We start from the raw sequence: 20,047 nt of genomic DNA, 5'->3' as shown, positions 1-20,047 counted from the left end.
TTAAAGACACTCAAAATAATTACCCCAATTAAGAGATCAGACTGTGCTAAGGCACTTTTTTCTGAGCAATGCATAGGCGTGTTGAGGAATTTTGTTGCATTCCGCTCCTGATTCTTGCAAAAAAAGGGCTCAAGATGATATATCTTTCCTAACAATGGCAACAATAAAAATTCCAATAGCAATGAACCTGGGTACCCATCTGACCTTGACGATGCTGAAATTAATATTCACTTTGCGATTCTACTGACATTTATCACTGGGAAGCACCTTTAACGCCCTTACACATACAGGAATGCAAGGAAAAGATTGATCATCGCGCAGGGCAGAAAATCTAGATGTCCTCTATCTCTAAGAAGCATCTAAAAGGCTCCCCGGTTGCTGACGGAATCACCCTGAGGATTAAGTTTATTTTATTTTCAGTATTCAGAAGATAAGAAGTTTATTAACCAGAAGGAAGATTTGGGCTTGTTTCAAGATAGCAGCAGGAAGACAAATAGACTTCAGTAGTAAATTATCTCATAGAAGTTGGACGGTGACTTTAAATAAAACTGAACACAGGGACACAGATGCAGGACTCTGGACCCAAAGATCCCTCTTCTTTCCCCAACCCCACCTCCCTGACTTTTAGTTGCTTTTTGGCCTTAAAGTCTCAGACCAATAGGAAAGAAATGTCTTTGACTCAAACATTCAAGGCCATCAATTATGATGTTCAGTCAATATGTAGTTAAATAAGGAAAATGATGGTTAAATATGGATATTAATTAGATAACTTTCAAAAAGATTTAGTTAAGAAGATTGATTTGCTTAACCACTGGATTTGAATAATTCCAAAAAACTCAATTTAATATCAGATTGGCAATCTTCTTGACTTCCTGCTGGCTGGGTATAAGACATAGGGAATATATCAAAGTCATCACTGTACAATAAATGTGAGCCACAGATGCGCATATGTGATTTTAACGTTTCGATACCCACTTAAGAAGGGAACAATGCAGTAAGTGAAATTAATTTTAATAAGCTGTGTATTTAACCCAATATATCTAAAATATGGTCACTTCAAATCATAATCAACATGAAATATGTGAGTGTGAAAGTTTACCTTGTTCATACTAAATCTTTTAATGCCCAGCATTGATTTTGCTCTCACAGTGCACCTCAATTTGGGCAAGCCATACTTCAAGTGCTCAACAGCCACATGTGGCTGGTGGCTACCATATCACACACTGCAGAGATAAGCAATGCCATTAGACTAATTCAAGAATACTGGGAATTTTAATATGTCCAAGTAGACTAGCAAAATTACCATAAGAACATAAAATTATCAAAAGGATAGAGAACAAATCATATTTGAAGTGGTAAAATAATCAAGCTGTTGGCATTATATAAAATGTGAGTATATGTTCAATCTATGATTACATTGTTATTTGTGGTTTAAAGTTATAATAAATAGTGAAGCATAACACCAGAAGTAACATCGAGTCATTTCTAGGGGTCCTAAACATTTGCTTAGACTGAATAAGTCAATTAGCCTCTCTGAAGCAGGGAAGATAACAATAATCATTTATTATTTCACTACAAGGTAGTAAGAGAAGACTTTGAATCAAGTCTTCAGCAGACAGCAGACTGAAGGTTAAACTCAAGTAATTGATTTATAAGAGGGAATAGGGAGTTCCTGCTATGACTCAGTGGTAATGAACCTGACTAGTATCCTTGAGGACTGAGGCTATGGGTTGGCTCCCTGGTCTCACTCAGTGTGTTAAGGATGTGGTGTTGCCATGAGCTGGGGTGTAGGTCACAGTGTGGTTTGGATCTGGTGTTGCTGTGGCTGAGGCATAAGCCGGTAGCTGCAGCTCCAATTTGACCGCTAGCCTGGGAACTCCCATATGCTGCAAGTGTGGCCATAACAAGCCAAAAACAAAAAAAAGAAGAAGGAATAGAAATGATGTAACTGCATGTTCTCCAGCATGGGGGTTAGCATAACTCACTTAGGCTGGTGTAAACTCAATCATATTGGGATTTTTAAAATATACTGTCATGTCTCTGCTTCCTGTAATAAGGATTTTAAGTCATTAAAGAATTGTTCAAGTGCAGTTTACTTTCTGGTAATAGTTTTTTTTTTTTTTTCTCCCCATTTTTCCTGAAAGCATCATTACCAAGCATACGCACACATAGGCACCGAGTAGCATCGTGGTGGGAATGCTGTTAGGCCATGTTCTAATTGCAACCCTGACACTATTAGTTGTGTCACATTTAATTGTATCACAGCTAATAGAAAAGTTGGGTTGGGCCCAAATTCTTTTTCGCAGGACACTTCACAGGTACAGGGGACTGCTATGGGCTGAAGTTGAAAGATTTCGAGGTGAAGACACACAATTACTGCTTCAGGTCGTGGCTGTTAAAACCAGAGTCGAGATGTTCCCCCCAGTGGTTGGCAGGAACAGATCACAGAGTTTTTAATCAACTGAAGGTCAAACGGTGGAAATCTGAGCTTGTGGCCAGCGTCTGTCACAGTTCTCACTGGCAGCTTCTGCAAACTCTGTCACCCAGCTGATTTCTTTCACTTCACTTAGTTCCCTCCAGGTCACCCAAACAGTTTGCAGTCCTTAGAAAGAAAAGGACTATGCCCTGTAGCCTACAAGGAAGGGTTAGAATTCCAGAGTGAGGGAGAAGGTAGGAGGATATCAGATGTGATATTTTTAATACTTCTTTGCTTGAGAGACAATAATTGAAATTATTTTTGATATTTATTCATTTATTTACTTATATTTTTAGAGCCATACCCACAGAATATAGAGATTCCCAGGCTAGGGACTGAATCGGAGCTGTAGCTTCCAGCCTACGCCACAGCCACAGCAATGCCGGATCCTTAACCCACTGCGTGAGGCCAGGGATCAACCCTGTGTCCTCATGAATAACAGTCGGATTTGTTAACCACTGAGCCATGATGGGAACTTCTGACATTATTTTTTAATGAAAATTTTTATTCCATTAAATGCATTAATTCATTCTTAATTAATTGTGTGTGTGTGCATTATTTCATAGTTTTCTCAGTCACCTACATTACTTAGAATCTTACTAACAATCTGTGTGACTTTTATGGAGCGTATGTACTGGGTTAAATAGTGCCTGCCCCCCCACCTCCCAATTCATGGGTACCGGAATGGCCTTCGCAGACATACTTAATTAAATGAAGGTGAAGTCATACTAGATTAGAGTAGGCTCTAAATCCAATATGACGGGTGTCCTTATGCAAAAAAGAGACACAAAGAGACTTGGCCACAGAGGGGAGAGGGTCATGTGAAGATAGAGGCAGAGATGAGGTGATGCAGTTATAAGCTAAGAAATGCCAAAAGACTGCCAAAAACAACCAGAAGCCAGTAAGCAGCAAGGAAAGATTAGTCTCTGAAGCCTTCAGAGGGAACATGCCTCTGCCGGCACACTAATTTCAGACTTCTCATCTTCAGAACTGTCAGAGTAAATTTCTATTGTGTTAAACCACACAATGAGTGACACAGTCACCACAGCCCCAGGAAACAGAGTCATATAATCCCTCTTTTAGGAGTGAAAATTCAGAGTCAGAAAAGTTAAGTGACAACCTTGAAATCATATACAGCAACATATAGAACACATCTCAGTCTAGAAGCCAGGTCTTTTGCGTATGGGTTTAGTGTTATATCCATTTTTCAAGAAGCAGAAACACTATTTTTTGCAAGCAGAGTTGATTAACTTCGGGCTAGCAGTCCAGATATAGGCCTGGTGATACCACCAGTGTGCTGACTCATCCTATGACTGGCCTTAGCCTCCCTGATCCCCATGTTAATTTTTTTTTTTTTGTAAAATTCAATGATTGAGATTGACTACTTTATGAACTTAACATTATATTTCAGGTCATTGGGTAAATGTTTCGGATTCTTGGTACCCTGAGTTAACGGCACATTTAAGATTTCCTGAGACAGGAAAAAGGGTAAAGAAAAGGGATGTTAGAAGCCAAAAGATAAACTTCTGACTTCTGTGGACTTTACTTGGACCTAAACACCAGGCTTCCACTGATAAAATTCTGATGCAGTCTCAGCAATAAGGTGATTCAACATCTGGATCAACCCTGAATGGACATCCCATTATAATTCAATTTCCTTTTTAAAGAGCACTGGCAAAGTACATATCAGAAAACTAGCATTTATTTTGGCACTAACTTGGCACTTTTGGATTGGTTCCTCTGAATATCCTGGCAGCTGGAAGACTGGGTTGTGGACCCAAGGCATCCCTTTAGTCAATTCTCCTTTCTAGTATTAGCCAATCAAGTTGCACTCGACCAGCCTGCCAGGAGGCTTTCTAAGAAGGGTACTTCTCTGTGCTTGACAAACATTTGCATGTCTCCCGTGCATGGCATTGGGTATATCCTTAAAGCACATGCAATTATGGACATGTAGGGCACAGATATTTTACAGCTGACAATATGGAGAATTCGCCCTGTTCCAACAACTCTTCAGCTTTACCACCGTAAGAAGCTAAATGCTGCATTGCATTGGCCACTGTCTAGAAGTATGTGGCATTTTCTTTTATCTTTCTATTCAAAATACTGAGTACCTTCTTTGAATTATAGTCTAATAAATATGTAAAACCAGAATCCACTTAACAGGCAAAACTAACATATTTAAAACAATTCTTAATTTGTCTCCCATACCCTTCCCCTCCCCACATACCCTCCAAGTAGGCTCTTTTCCCAATTTCTGACCCCCCAAATGGTCCCACGATTCACCTAGTTTCTGATACCTAACATCAAAAAGTAAATTGGACATCTGTTTTTCTCCCATCCCACACACCCAGCAGCAAATCTCCACCTTTCCAAAGGCATCCTGAATTCTACCAGTTTTTAACACATACTCAGTTTCCACCACAACAGGACCTACCAACATCTCACTATACTATACATCAGCTTCCTCTCTAGTCCCCCTGCTTTCACTTTTAAAGTGAAAATTAGATCATGTCTCCACCCCCCCCCCCACGCACGTGTCTCCACACTAAGAATTAGTCTGCCTTTCTTACTGAGCTTCCAGGTTTTCCTGTTACCTGTGGACTCCTCTTTTCCCCTCTCTGTTTTCTTTACTCTGCTGCAGCACAGAGGTTCTCTTCCTCTTCCTCTTCCAGGGTCATGATACTTGCTTTTGGCTCTCCTTGAAACATCCCTGCTCAAGATCTTTACTGGCATCCTTCCAACTGCAATCACAGGTCCCCTTAAACGTATCTTCCTCAGAAGGGTTCTCCTGATTTTCCTATTTAGAATCATCTCTATCCTTCTTATTCTCTGTTACCTTAAGCTGTTATCTTTTTCCTTTCCCTCTGCTTCCCCTTCTTCCCCTCCTTTCTTTTTTTCCTTACTTATGGCCACACCTGCAACATATGGAAGTTCCAGGGCTAAAGGTCAAAAAAGAGCTGCAGCTGAGGCCTACGCCACAACCACAACACCACCAGATCACAGCCCATGTTTGTGACCTATGCTGCATCTTGCAGCAAGCAACACAGGATCCTTAACCCACTGAGTGAGGCTCAGGATTAAACTCACAGCCTCAAGGAGACTTTGTGGGGTCCATCCACTGAACAACAGTGGGAATTCCTGCTTTATTCTTCTTCATGCTTTATTTTTGTCTACCATCCCTTTCTATTACTAGAATTAGTATTACTATTTATATTTATCTCATAAAGATAAATATGTGTCTGTCTTTTTTACTGCTAAGCTCCCATGCTGAGAAATACAGGGAAACCCATCATGTGCACATAAAAAAATCTTTGTGGAAAGAAAGAATGGATGAATGAATGACATGATACATTTCAAACTAATCTGGAACAGGAAAACTGAGCTTATGTACATGAACAGATGGGTTCCTGGGGTGAATTAGGTAGAGTGGGGATTTGTGCTTTTGGAATTCTTAAATAAAATCTTAGAGTGGAAATAGAAAAGACTTATGAAATAGACTAAAGAAGAAGGACAGTGTTTCAAATATGTGCGAGAGGCAGAGATAGAAATGAATAAATTGCATGCAGTGTTAAGGAACCTGACTGCATGAGAATAATTAGAATACAGCAATAGAGAAATGAATGACTATAATATTTGTAGAGGGTGGACAAAGTGCCAGAGAGCAGGCTAAGTATTTGATACTAAATAGCTCTTTTCAATCTCAGGATAATCATTTGAGGATGTACTTTTTTGTTCCATTTTACAGATCTTAAGTTTTACAATGTCCCTGCAGGATCTAGGTCTATTTCACATGTGAAGAAGCTGTGGTTTAGCAAAGCTCGCTTGCCTCAGTTAGTTAGGAAGTGAAAAAAGCCAGAATTCTAATCCAATCTTATTTCCAAATACTTGTTCTTAACAATCTTTCTCTCTCCTTCCGTTTGGAAAACCTGGAACATCAACTACAGATTGAAATTAGGTGGTAATGAAAAGGTTACTTGCATTGACCTTGGGCTCAGAATTCCACTATCTGACTTTTATTTAATAAAAACACCACAATATTCTCTCCTGGACACTGATAGAACCACCTTGACTCTGATTTTAACAGATACCATCTAAAGCAATAGATATGAGGCATCTTCTTAAAATCTTTTCATTTTATCCCATGGCAATCCTTTGTATCTGTGAAATATCCTGTGATCGGAAATTCTGACCTGATTCAGATTCTATATTGGATATGAATGTGATATCCCAAGTTAGGAAATTAGATTAAGATCCCAAAGAATTCCTCACCACTACCACCATCAGCTATGTTCCTGCAAAGTACAAATAACACTTTTTTTTATTTTTGATTTTTGATTTTTAGGACTGTCTGTAGCATATGGAGATTCCCAGGCTAGGAGTCCAATCAGAGTTGTAACTGCTGGCCTATGCCACAGCCACAGCAATGCCAGATCCAAGCTGCGTCTGCGACCTACACCACAGCTCAGAGCAAGGCCAGATCCTTAACTCACTGAGTAAGGCCAGGGATCGAACCCACAACCTCATGGTTCCTAGTTGGATTCATTTCTGCTGTACCACAACAGGAATTCCAGAAATAATATCTTTTAAAAACAATATGATAATGCAGGAATATTGGAGATAGAGAACAAGAGTTAAATTATTATCCTTTTGCATAGCACATAAGATTTATCATATATTACAACAGGCAGAATAAAACCTTCAGTTAAGAGAATCTGTAAAGTAGTGAAGTTATACAAAAATGAGTTCAAGTATTTGGGGTAGGTGTCACATGAGGATAGTCAACTGTAAATTTCTTCCTGTGATACTTCCTAAAAAGCACTACCATATTTCATGCTAAGACAAAAAAATGTATGTGTATATGTGTACACACATATACATTCTATTATGTAATATTTATACACTAATATCTTATAATCCTAATTTTAGGTTAAATAAAAGAGAAAATAAATTTGATCCCATAGGATATAATTTATATGTATAAGTTATTTAGAATAACTCATACGTGTCTTCTCCTAAAAATTTCATCCTTAATTTCACCCTTAATTTCTTTGATATTATTCTGCTTGTCTTATTTTACTTTTCTATCTTCAGCACATTGTAGGAGGCTTGATATGTAATAGCTACTCAATGAACGCTTATGAACTACATAGATAAAAAAAGGGCTCTCAAGATGAGGAATATGTAAACACATATAAGTAAAAACACCACATTCTTTTGGTCTTTCTTCTTTACTCGTGGACATCAGCTCTTCACAGAATCCATTGTAACTGAAGGAGTCCCATAAAAGAGCTCAGCTCAGCCAATTTATCTTTGGAGTTGAGTTTTATTTGGCTGCTACAGCCTAATGACAATGCCTCTGAAGATGTTCCAGCTCTGTTTTGCTGTAATTCAGTTTAGCAAACACCCTTTCATTTTGCATGGGCTACATAACCAAACTCAGCAATTAAAACCCCAAACCAGTCTACATTTTTGGAATCTCTTTATACCAGGCTAGATACCCATACTTCCCAGAAACTTCTATTATGACTCATTCATGTCCTCTTTTTCACATTCCCTAATAACAGTGAGAAACCAGTAGCCTTTTTGTTTATAATTTCTCACCACGCAGACAGCTTCTCTAGTTGTTTGGTTATTTACTATTATTATTATTATTGCTTTTTAGGACCATCTCTGTGGCATACGGAGGTTCCCAAGTTAGGGGTTGAATTGGAGTTATAGCTATTGGCCTACACCACAGCCACAGCAACATCAGATCAGAGCCATGTCTGTGACCTACACCACAGCTCACAACAACAGTGGATCCTTAACCCACTGAGTGAGGCCAGGGATTGAACCCACAACCTCATGGTTCCTAGTCGGATTTGTCTCCACTGCATCACAATGGGAATTCCTAGTTGTTTGGTTATACTAGCGGAAGAAGCTTGAATTATGCTTTGTGCTCAAAGAGAGAGAGAGAAACAGTGAGCTAGCAGAGACCTTTTAGGGGAAGTGAATTTATGGCACCAGTGTTTAAGCCAAGCAACAAGTGATATTTGTCTTTCATCTTTAACTGTGCATTGAAAGATACATGTTTTTTAATCTGAGAAAATATTTAAGGCACTTTAAGTAACTCATCAGAGAAGAGGTTCAGATCTAGAGTCTTTGATCTTTTAAAAATAAATCTTTTATATTAATTCAATGCATAATTAACTTTTTCAACATTGAAAAGGGACTAATTAAATATGCTTTAGTGAGTTCTTCTTAAAATAGTTTCCACTAGACTACTAGTTCCTGGGAGTCAGGACATTATCTGACTGGCTTTTGTATCCTCAGATACTAGCACAGTGTCTAGATCAGGGGTGCCCAATGGAATTTTCTGCAATAATGATATTGTTCTCTGTGCTGTCCTCTACAATAGTCATACATGAACTCTTGGAATGTGGCTCATGAGGCTGAGGAATTAAATTTTTAGTTTTCAATCTTATTTAAATGTTAAGTGCTATCTTAACAATTGTAGCTAGTGTGCTTGAATTTTAAATTTTATTTTACAACAAGGTAAATAGGCACATAGCTAATAGTAACTGTATTGGACAATGAAGGTCTAGAACTTTGCACAAAAGAATCATTGTGAATGACTGAATGAAAATGTGGCTACAGAGTGACCCACATTTGCTTTGAACTTTTCTAACACAATTCAACAACCCATTCTCACAAGCCTACCTCCAATTCTCCTCATAATATATGTGATTGTAGAAAACATAATGCCTTGCTAATTGACCATTAAATCCAAATGGATTCCTTAAGCATTCTGATGTTAAACCATAATCCTTTAATGTCTTCCATCTTATACTTGTAATACTTGAAAACATTTTTTCAATGAAAGAATTTTTAAATTATGCCAGTATGTGTATGTTACCTAAAAAGATGAGCTATCAGTGCTACTATTTCTTTCTTCCTACTATCAGTCTATAGCCACACACATGACCACAAAATTGGACCAGTTGTTTGGCTCATAGTCAACTTTGGCTCCATGGTCATCCCAAGTATTCACTCAAATCACCATACAGTGCAGTTAATAATAGGAAACAGCTTAAGTAATAAAAGAGCTAGCCAGAACTGTGATTTACTTGGTTTGCTTAATTTGCAGAATCATGATGAATAAATAGCACTGATATGTATCATCTCTGCCACCACATGATAAATACAAATCAGATTTTATCAGCAAACCAACTAGCTATTCACAAAATGACAACGCTGTGACGCATTTTATGGAATAAAGTGTTTTCCGATCGTAAAACCTTCAAATTCAGTTAGGGATGCAAAGATGTACAACAGGCAAAATTAGACAAGAGCCCACTAAGAGGGAGAGTATCATTAGAGCGAGAGTAATAAAAATATATAAATGGTTGTGGAGTAATCAAGTCCATTCCAAACTATCAATCAATAAGGTACTACATTAGTTTTATTATATTAGTGATTACTCTACTGAGTCTTCCACTTTGTAAGGGCAGGGCAGTTGAAATTATTTCCATTTGACCCCACTGGGGCAGGGAACTTTGAGTACCTATTAGACTATGCCAGGTAAGACTCAGGGGTCTCTCAAATGTTATCATGTTCCATCTTTACAACCTGGGAGCAGGAAGGGTATATCATAGCTCTGATTTTATAACTGAAGAAAATGAGGTCTCAAGGATTACGAAACTTGTCCTAGGATACAGGTAGTCATGTTTGGAGACATAGCTTTCAGAGGCTTTTCAGTCTCCCCACCCCCCATCCCCCATTACAGCCACACAAGTTGAGCCTTATTAGAATTAAAAAAAAAAAAATCCATCGCAGACATAGAAAACAGATTTGTGGTTGCCAAGGGGGTGATTGGAGGGAGTGGGATAGATGAGAAGTTTGGGGCCAATAGGTACAAATTATTGCATTTAAAATGGACAAGCAATGAGGTCCTACTGAACAGCACAGGGAACTATATACAATCTCTTGGGATAGAACATGATGGAAGATAGTATGAGAAAAAGAATGTCATGTATGATTGGGTCACTATACTGTACAGTAGAAGTTGGCACAACACTGTAAATCAACTATACTTTAATAAAAATAAAAAGTAAAAAAAAAAAAAAAGAATCCAAGGAAGGAAGATAAAAGCAAATACATCTATTGCTCTAGATCATATATTCTAAAGTCACTTGATTTGGGGGTTGCTTTCAATCATCTTTTCAATGTAAAGAATATAATGGACTAAGAATATTACTTACAACTCTTAATAAAAGGGTTTTGTGGATAATTGGGTTGTGGTCTCACAAATAGGCTCGCCATTCTAACTCAAGCCTCCAGCCAGCATGTGGTCCATTTTAACATCCTTCACGACTAAACTGCTTTAACAGCATCTTAAAGGACCCCAAGTAATAATTCAAAATTCTCCACATGTGGTATGAAAAGATTAGACGAGTCTTAAACAGGCAGGGACTTAAACCTGGCTGATAATACGGTGGAGAAATTATACACCATAAAGGCTGGGGGAAGGAGGAAGGGTTTAGCAAAAGGAAGATATAATCAGGAGACACAAACCTTCCCATAAATCAACCCTTTGTATTCTGAGTGATTATTTCATAAACTAGATCTCGGGCTGTTGATCTCTTTAAATGATTACTGCAGAATGTACGCACTTTTAGAAACAGTTGCTGGTTGATTTATATTTCAGACATATTTTCCATCAGTGTTTATTCCCTGAGAATACAGTTTTCATAATAGAGTTGATATTTTCAAATAATATGGAAAACTTGAAATTCAATTTGTATAAAAGCTATGTCATTTTAATGTAAAATTACTACATCATATTTGGAAAAATAGTGATAAAATGAGCAAGTAAATGCGTACCCAGACCAGACCCATTTTCAAAAGATAAGACCATTCTGTCAAGAAGAGAAAAATGATGAAAACGTCCCCCTCTAAATTCTGAAATTCTAATGAAATAATAAAATCAGCCTTTGAACTCCCTCTAAAAACACAGAGAGATGGGCTTATAAGAAGTCCAGAGAGAAGGGAGAGAAAGAGAGAGGAGGAAAATTAAGGGCGAGGAAGGGAACAAGGGGAGGGGGAGGAGGAGGGAGAGGAGAGGGGGAAGGGAGGGGAGGAAATGAAGCACAGGATCTCTAAAATATTCCACCTTATTCAGAAACTGGTGTATTACTGAGCAGGCTTGGAGATGATAAAGTGTTCCCTAGCCTAGAAATATTTTTAAATTGCCAGAATGGCATTTTGTGTTAACAACAGAAGATAAAATACACATGCCGTACCTATTAGTCATGATAGCATAATTTATTTATCCTAATGTCTGTAATAAAGACAGCCAGTGAGCTACACAGTACTCTTAATCTAAATGAATTGAAGCAGTTGGCTGTTTTGCACATGTAAAAGATATTCTAAACGCACTGTTTATCTAGGCTGGACTGCTCCTATCTACCTATCTACTCAGTAAGAGATTAATTATCCAATGACAGTACTCAATGAAACAGAATCAGCTCACCCTGCAAACAAACAATGGCCTGCAAAGGAAATAATTCTTCCTCCATACAGTGGTAAGAGGAGAGGGATTTAATAAAGCAATGCTGCTCTTAAAGGCCAAAATATGGTTAGCCATTCTAATGCCACTATCGTTGCCCTAAATGAAAAAAATTCAAGACACTTTCATGTTTCTAAAACAGAAAGATTATCCACTTTCATTTTCTGCAAAAAAGATAACTTATATGAGACAACAATACCTATAAGCCATAACATATCTAGTTAGGCATTTAGTTTTGTTTTGTGCCTTATCATCATTTATGCTAACTTTTAAGTAAAGTAAATGCTTACAGAGACCAGTGCCTAGTAAGGTCTTTTGCACAAATTCTCAGACAGCTTTCTGAATAAGGAAGAATGGACAATTAACAAAGGACAAGAGCAACTGTCTTTGGAATAAAGCGGTTATTTGAGGAGGTTGATCCAATATGATTTAGGCATAAAAAATTACCTAGATAATATGTCTTGGCCATCACAGGTTAGGCTCATAAGCAAATTGGTGATTCAGATTTTTACTATTTTATTTACAAATTCTTACAAATTTCCTTACATTAGGTGTTTTTTTTTTTATTTCTGCATATTTAAAATATTTGCTTCCTCAAGAAGCTTCTGAGATCCTTAAATGCTGTTACTTCATTACACACATATGCTTTCTTAATGTGCCTAAGATAGCATGAAACAGGATTAGGAACATACTAGAAGTTCGTTGAACATACTTGTAAGTTGAATTATGTCACTGTCTTTGTTTTATAAAGGTAAAGCCATATGTGTAATACCAACAATCACAGACAATTTTTTTCATTAATTATACTAAAAATGTTTTATCATTACTTTCTTATGAAATGAGGCCTCATTGGTAGTCAGTATCAAAATGGAAAAGGCACTCTTGTCCCTTGGCTTAGGAAGCTTGGAATTTTTAAAAAATGTGAATTAAAAGAAATGCGTAAATTGATTTTTAAGCTGGGCACTTAGGTATAATGCTACTGACAGAAGAAAAAAGTTGCTCTCAGACTTTGAAGCAAGGCAGTCTAAGTAGGATTTTTATTGTCTAAACGTCATAATCATAGCCAGTCAGCCCAGGAACATACACTAAAACAATTTCAGGGATAATGGGGGGATAAGGAAGTGAAGAATTCAGATACTCCATAGAATTTGGATCTTCTGAAAATGAACGTGTTTTATGGCTTTACATTTCTTGGATCTAGTTTCCCTCTGGGAAGCTTCTTGAGGACATAGTGCATGTGTAAGTTGTTTCATAACTCTATTTAGAAGTCCTGTGCCATTGTTCTTTTCCTTTAATGTTATAGTTATGGTAGACCAACTTGGGAAATCTGGAAAATCAATGCAGGAGGCTGAAACCCAAAGTTGATGATGAAGTACAGGTAGGTAGAGTCAATCCGTTACTAGGAAGTAAATACCTAACAGTGTGGATGAATTAGGCCTTGTGATCTTTGTTAATTTGCCCTTAGGGAGACATGGCCCAAGTGAAGAGGCCATCTTGTTACAAAGTTATCTTACCTTGAAAAACTCACTTCCATATACTGCTTACACATCTTCCTTCCACTTTGTCACCTCACTGAATTGCTAAGAAAGGATTCAAGAATACCACCAAAGTAAATAAATCCTTTCTGAACATGCCCTAACCCGTCTCATACTCACACTCAGGCTGAGTGGCCACCTTGATGGGTTGAGAGCTCTCCCCGGGCCCCCACTCGTTGTAGGCCACAACTCGGAAGGTGTACATGGCTTCTGGCTTCAGGTTTCCCACAGTAAACTGAAGGGACCCAGGCTGGGATGTATTCAGCGCTCGTTCCCTGGGAAAGAAAAGTTGCAGGGAAAGATTATTCCAACATGAAGACTTTTAGCCTCAACCTGTATTTAAGGAGCAAGAGCAGGCAGGTGGACCAAAAGGTTGCTTCTTCATTTTGTGATGACTCTACATGTAAATCAAGTCCTTGGGGGCTTACTATAGGACACGAACTGACTGAAAAGGCTTATCAATAAAGGTTGCAGGATTTCTCAGAGGTTCAAGTTCATGCCATTCCCATGAAACTCACATACTAAAGTCTATGCCCTTGATGCTTTCAAATTTAGCTCAAAACTCATGACAAAGAGCTAGCAAAAGGAGAAGAAACATCTGGGAAGCAGACAGAAAGATGCATTTCATAAACAACCAGCTAATGACAGAAATCAAGGTTTCAATTATTTCAGGAGTCGCTCTTTGTCAATATTGCCAACACATAGCTTTATGCATTTCCTTTCACTGTAGGAAAGGATAAGGCAGATGCTAAGTGTCAACATGTAGAGAGCTTGAGGCTCTGTGGTGACTTTAAGTGCCATTAGTGACAGGGAGTAGATTCCCTCCTATGTGAGGAGAAAGCACAATACCATGTCTACTTGCCTTTCCTTCATCTGCATATGTCCAATTCATTTACCAATGAACAGTTCCTTGGTGGGTCCAAACAAATGAATCTGTTGATCATGGTGGGATTTACAATCCATATTAAGAGAAGACAAACCCTCTGGATATGGATGCTGACATAAAAGAAACAGGAACTGCTCAAGTCTGCTTTAAGGATACACATCATTCTAGACATTTATACACACATTGGCCTCATATAATTCAATGTGAAAGAGAAGTTCCTTCTAAGCCACTCAACTCTTTCTTAAGTTTTCTATTTCCACATAATATCACAGTGGAATTCTATGTTCATTTTAATTTTACTATTTGATTTTATTTTGTGGGGGGGGAGATATTTCAAAGGAAACCTATTTTTCCGCCAGGGCAAATTAAACTTCCAAAAAGGAAAGTAAAAACAAAGTTCTAAATTCTAAAGTTGATTCCTGGGCATCTACATGCTCTTAATTTGACTAATAATAACTGAGACTGGCTGGCTCCTCCTCAAGCTCTCCTCTTCTTCTTCATGCATTAGATTGTATCTCCCAGCCAAACCCCCACCCCCCAGCCTAGATGAGGCCAGGTGATGGGTTCAAACCAATGAGTTTGAGTGTCCACAACATGTGCTGACTCCAGACCTGGCCTAGAAAAGCTGCACATGTGGTTTCACTCACGTTCTCTTTCTTCCTCTGTAAACTGGAGGCAGGCAAGCATGGTAACCTTGGACACCATACACTGAGGATGAAGGAATCAAAATTTTGCAAGAATTCTGGAGAAGACCTGGGAGAAGAACTAACTCTCAATGAGGAACATCTTTTTCCTACTTTATAAATAGATTTGAGCAACTATAAATTTGAGGGATTATTTATTATAGCAGTTAGCATTATCTTAGTCATGATGGCTCATAATTTAAATATGCTCCCTGGATGATTACCAGGGGCCAGATGGAGGGAGGAATGGGATGGTGGTATATACTGAGTACTGAGTTTTAGGTGTAGAAGATGAAAAATTCTGGAGCTAGAGGGTGGTAATAGTTGTGCTACAAGGCAAATGCACTGAATGCCATGGAAATCTACACTTAAAAATGTATATTTTACCACAAGGAACAAACAAACCAACACAAAAATAGAGCACCTGTGTGAATCTAGATAGAGCCTAAGATTTAGGTATTCCTTATGAATGCTGCATTTAATTGGCTGCAAGGCTGAATTATGACTTATAGCAAGGGAGGGATCTGGGATTCAGATGGTAACCTGCAGTAAGTAAGGGCAAGAAATATCAGATAGGATGGAGCATTCATGTACCACACATCACAATGATGTGTTCTATTAAACTAAGATTACTTAGGCCAATGCATTGCTTTGTAAAAGAAAACTCTTGTAATTCAACTATATGCCTTGTGGATGTAGGAATTTTTGCATTTTATTTTCTTTCACCAGAAGAACTTTTATATGCATTGCCTCTCTTTTTATACAGATAGGGTAGTTTTATTATCATTATTTTATAGATGCAAAAGTGAGATTTAGAGAAAAAAAATTTTTCAAAGGATGCACGGTTAGTAAGTACCACAGTTAAGAGTGAAATCTGGAGCTTCATCCTCTCAATCCAGTATTTATATCATTCAACATTAGAGGAAAAGAAGGGGCCTATTTGGTTCATGGGCACTTGGGTAGAAGACATGAACTCCTAAAGGGGAAGAAGGGTCATGAGATGTTCAGAAACCACTGTGACAATGAGTGTAACTAGCATCTGTTTTAAGTCATTTCATGATACCTTTCTAGACATTCAAGCAACATACCTGTCACTGAAGTCAAATTTGCATACCAAACTTTTTGCGTTATCTACAAAGGATAGCTTTCATAATTGGTTTTACTCTATAACTACTAAATAATTTAGATGAGATAGATGTGCTCTAGAACATGTTGGCATAACCTCTTGAAAAGGCTTTCTTCAAAGGAAAAAGAGGCCAGGACATGTGGGCATGCCCAGATAGCAATGCTTAAGATTATATAATAGAAACATCACTCATCTATTAAAAGGGGATGCTGAGTTTTACTACAAGGAAGGGAGTTTTACGTTCTATAATCTCCAGCAGCTGCCAAAAAATACTCCAATTACCGATATTATATCTATTCCTTGATATAGACAATTGAATCTTCCTGCATATTACCTAAAGTATGAACACAACATCTTTAGATAATACTTCCATGAGAGTGATCTCAGCCCCTCCTCTAACGGGAAGCTAGTATTGCCTTGGATTTACCACTAAGTTTCTTCAATGTGGGTTCTTAGTGGTTTTAAACAACAATTAATCATTATGTGCCATTTTCACTTTATATGCCAATTTCAGAAAATCTGCTTGTTCTATCAAAGTGAGATCTCATCAAAATGCTATGTAGACAATGAAGTGGATTTAGGATTTTTAAATCTGTGTTGCTGGATTGGCTTTCTCATTAACTTCTCTGAGCCACAGATTTCTCAAGTGTTAATTGGTGTTATAAATACATTTACCTTATAGAGTCCAGAAAATTAAATGAAATCCTGTACATAAAACTGCATAAAGCAAGAGGCATGAGGCCTGGTGCCCATGGAGTCTTCTGTATATGGCAGATACTACTGCCATTATTTTCTTCCATATATGGCAGATACTACTGCCATTATTTCTATTGTTATAACAAAAATACCACCATAACCTCATGGGAAATAAGTGCTCTAGGGTTCAAGAAGAGAGCTTTTCCACAATCTGAAGGGAGAAGTAAATAAGAAGCATAATCATGAAGAAAAACACATAAATATTGATATTTTTTTCTATCAGATTAGTTTATAGAAGTAAGTTAAATCAAAAGAGTAGTCCTAATCTAACTAGAGGCATTGAACAAGCCTCAATAATGAAAAGGGTAATCTTTTTAAAAGGGAAGGTGCTTTGCTGAAACAACAAAGCAGGGATGGGTATTCCTTTAGTTCCATGGCATAGATGAGCAGCCTTGTGATGTCTGTTGCCCACCCTGGGCTCTGGGCTTTGTTGCCAGGCTGCTCTGATGTGTCCCTGGGTCCTACTGGGGTGACATCAAACATGATACAAATGCATTCTAAGAAAATGGCATTTATAGCCATGTCACCCTTTACAGATTTGTTCAGTTACAAAGATTCACAGGTGGACTTTGATCATGTCTTTTGTTCTTTAATAGCTGAAAACAAACCATCGAAAATCACTTCCCAACAAGTAAGTAAAATCTGAATTTGGAAGGGCAGGTTGTTACTCTTATCTGGTTTCACCTTAGAGTGCCAGCCACAGACAGGTAAATGCTCCATAATCTCTATCTTTAGGCAGTTAGTAATTAGGATTTTCTCTGCTCACTCTAGGCCTGCTCCTCCATAAATGGGCAGATAAGCACACTAGGTTCTGAAGAAGAGAAAAGAGTAGAAGTTAGGGGAGTTCCCGTCATGGCGCAGTGGTTAACGAATCCGACTAGGAACCATGAGGTTGCGGGTTTGGTCCCTGCCCTTGCTCAGTGGGTTAACGATCCGGCGTTGCCGTGAGCTGTGGTGTAGGTTGCAGACGCGGCTCGGATCCTGCGTTGCTGTGGCTCTGGCGTAGGCCGGTGGCTACAGCTCCGATTCAACCGCTAGCCTGGGAACCTCCATATGCTGCGGAAGCAGCCCAAGAAATAGCAACAACAACAACAACAACAAAAAAGACAAAAAGACAAAAGACAAAAAAAAAAAAAAAAAAAAAGAGTAGAAGTTAGGAGTTTGCCTAATTACTGTGTTGGGGTGTCCTGCCCGTCACCGCACCAACCACTCCTGGGAAAGCAGCCAAGGCCCAGAACTGTGTCTCCACAAAGTTCTCTCCTATGACTCTGAGGATGTAATTACCCTTCAAATCCACAGAGCTCAGAGTCTGATCTCTGACGGCTGATGTATTGTCAAAGCTTCATTATTCCACTTCTTTTCCCCTTGACTCTGAGATGGTTCAGGCAAGTTCAAGATAAAATTGATGAAGTAAAGGGACTAAATCACCTGTGCTTTCTAGAATCCATTCGCTACAAATTCATTCATTTGGAAGTCCACATAGAGTATAAATATACAAATTCTATCTCTTTCTGTTGGCTGAAAAAGATGTAGACAACTTGTGCTCATTGACTTTTACATGGAGACCAAGAAGAGTTCCTCAATAAAAAGCATCTCTTTCATGTAAATTCTGGTTCTCGGTGCTTTGGCTTACCTGGTTGAGGTTTCTTAGAAAAGAACTACTATGTTCTAAAAGCATACATTTTGACCCAGTGCTGCCACTCTCAGATCAGACTTTTTCTAAAATTCTTCTTAAACACTGATATCCTTTGATATGCATTGAGACTTGACTCTGATTAGGTTATATTCTGCTGTGCCTGGAAGTGGCCCCTGTTCTGGTTCTTACTTACAATGTGTTGCATTAAAATAGCTTTTCCTAGTTCTTTATCATTGGTCTTCACAGTTTTGTCTTCTGTCCACACAGATAATCCTCTAACATACATTATCTGTTAATGTGACCAAAACATCAGGCTGGATGCTATTCTATGGTTAATACAATCTCCACTCCTTGGGACAAGACCTTCAACATGTAGCCCAAAGTTTTCCTCACTCATCTGCAGTGGGTCGCTTTGCTTCACAATACCCTATTCATCCCAAACAAACTCTCTGCCTTTGTCATTCTGCTTTTCATCAGTTTCCTTTTGTTTTATTTCAGTAATATTGGAGTTGCTTTCTCCTGACTCAGCTCCTTCTTGGTTTGACAAAAGCTCATTCATTTTTCAAATCCAGTTCAAATGAAATCTCCCAGCTGGAGCTTTCTGACCACCATGTCCTCTAATTCGAAAAATGTATAGTACTCTAGCCTTTGTGATTTCATTGCTCTTGATTTACACATCAACTGCAGCTTGTATCACATTGTGTTGACAGACATTCCTGTCTCTTTGACTCAATGGTGAATTATTTTAGAAGTCACATCCCATTCATATTTTATTGACACACAGAATCTATTCTCATTGAATATAAAGAATGGCTATGTTGCTGGTGCTCACAATTTTTAAATGAATGCATGAATAAATGCAATAATTCTTAATAGGATAATTGTACAATATCTCCACAGAGTGTGAGCTCAGAAATGCTTAGAGAGCTGGATTCTGTCCAGATTCCATCCCAACTTACTTGAGTAGCCTTCAGCTGCCATTCACATTCCTGGATCTCCTTTTCATTATTTGAAAAAAGTGAGATCTAATCTAAGAAATCTTTTATATATAATATTCTTAATTGGGTACAGAAAATCACCTGTGTGTGTGTGTGTGTGTGTGTGTGCTGAATTCAGCACTTCTGTATTTACATTTCAGAAGTAAACAGAGTTTAAAGATTAAGATGATACTCTTTCTTAGTGGATCTTTTCTAACATGTCTCCAGCATACCTTTTAAGTAAACACATATCTTCTTGCCTAAGTACAGCAGGGTGTTAACATTTAATCACAGCTGTGAAGTGAGCAACAAACCCTGTCTGGATATAACAACTACCTAATTAGTCGCTTCAAGAAGGAAGAGTTCTATGAATGTTCCTTTGTAAGTAGGAACTATAATATTTTTAAGGGAAATATTTTTAACAT

The 20,047-nt window shown here is 38.1% G+C and overlaps 1 protein-coding gene across 5 annotated transcripts in view; it reads right to left on the bottom strand.

Moving 5' to 3' along the window:
• Positions 1-20,047, bottom strand: part of DCC (DCC netrin 1 receptor) — a 1,237,100-nt gene that overhangs the window by 375,069 nt on the left and 841,984 nt on the right. For all 5 annotated transcript variants that reach the window (XM_021073456.2, XM_021073460.2, XM_021073463.2 and 2 more), the window contains one exon: positions 13,679-13,833. In XM_021073456.2, the coding sequence (XP_020929115.2) occupies positions 13,679-13,833 (155 nt within the window). The remainder of the gene's footprint in view (positions 1-13,678; positions 13,834-20,047) is intronic.

Source organism: Sus scrofa, chromosome 1, assembly GCF_054392235.1.
Source record: "Sus scrofa isolate SSC_HxYL_T2T_F1_AM1 chromosome 1, Sscrofa_HxYL_maternal_Yorkshire_Landrace_v2.0, whole genome shotgun sequence".
Lineage (NCBI taxonomy): Eukaryota > Metazoa > Chordata > Mammalia > Artiodactyla > Suidae > Sus > Sus scrofa.
Note: the sequence above shows the minus strand (reverse complement) of the source record. Positions and strands in the feature narration are given on the sequence as shown.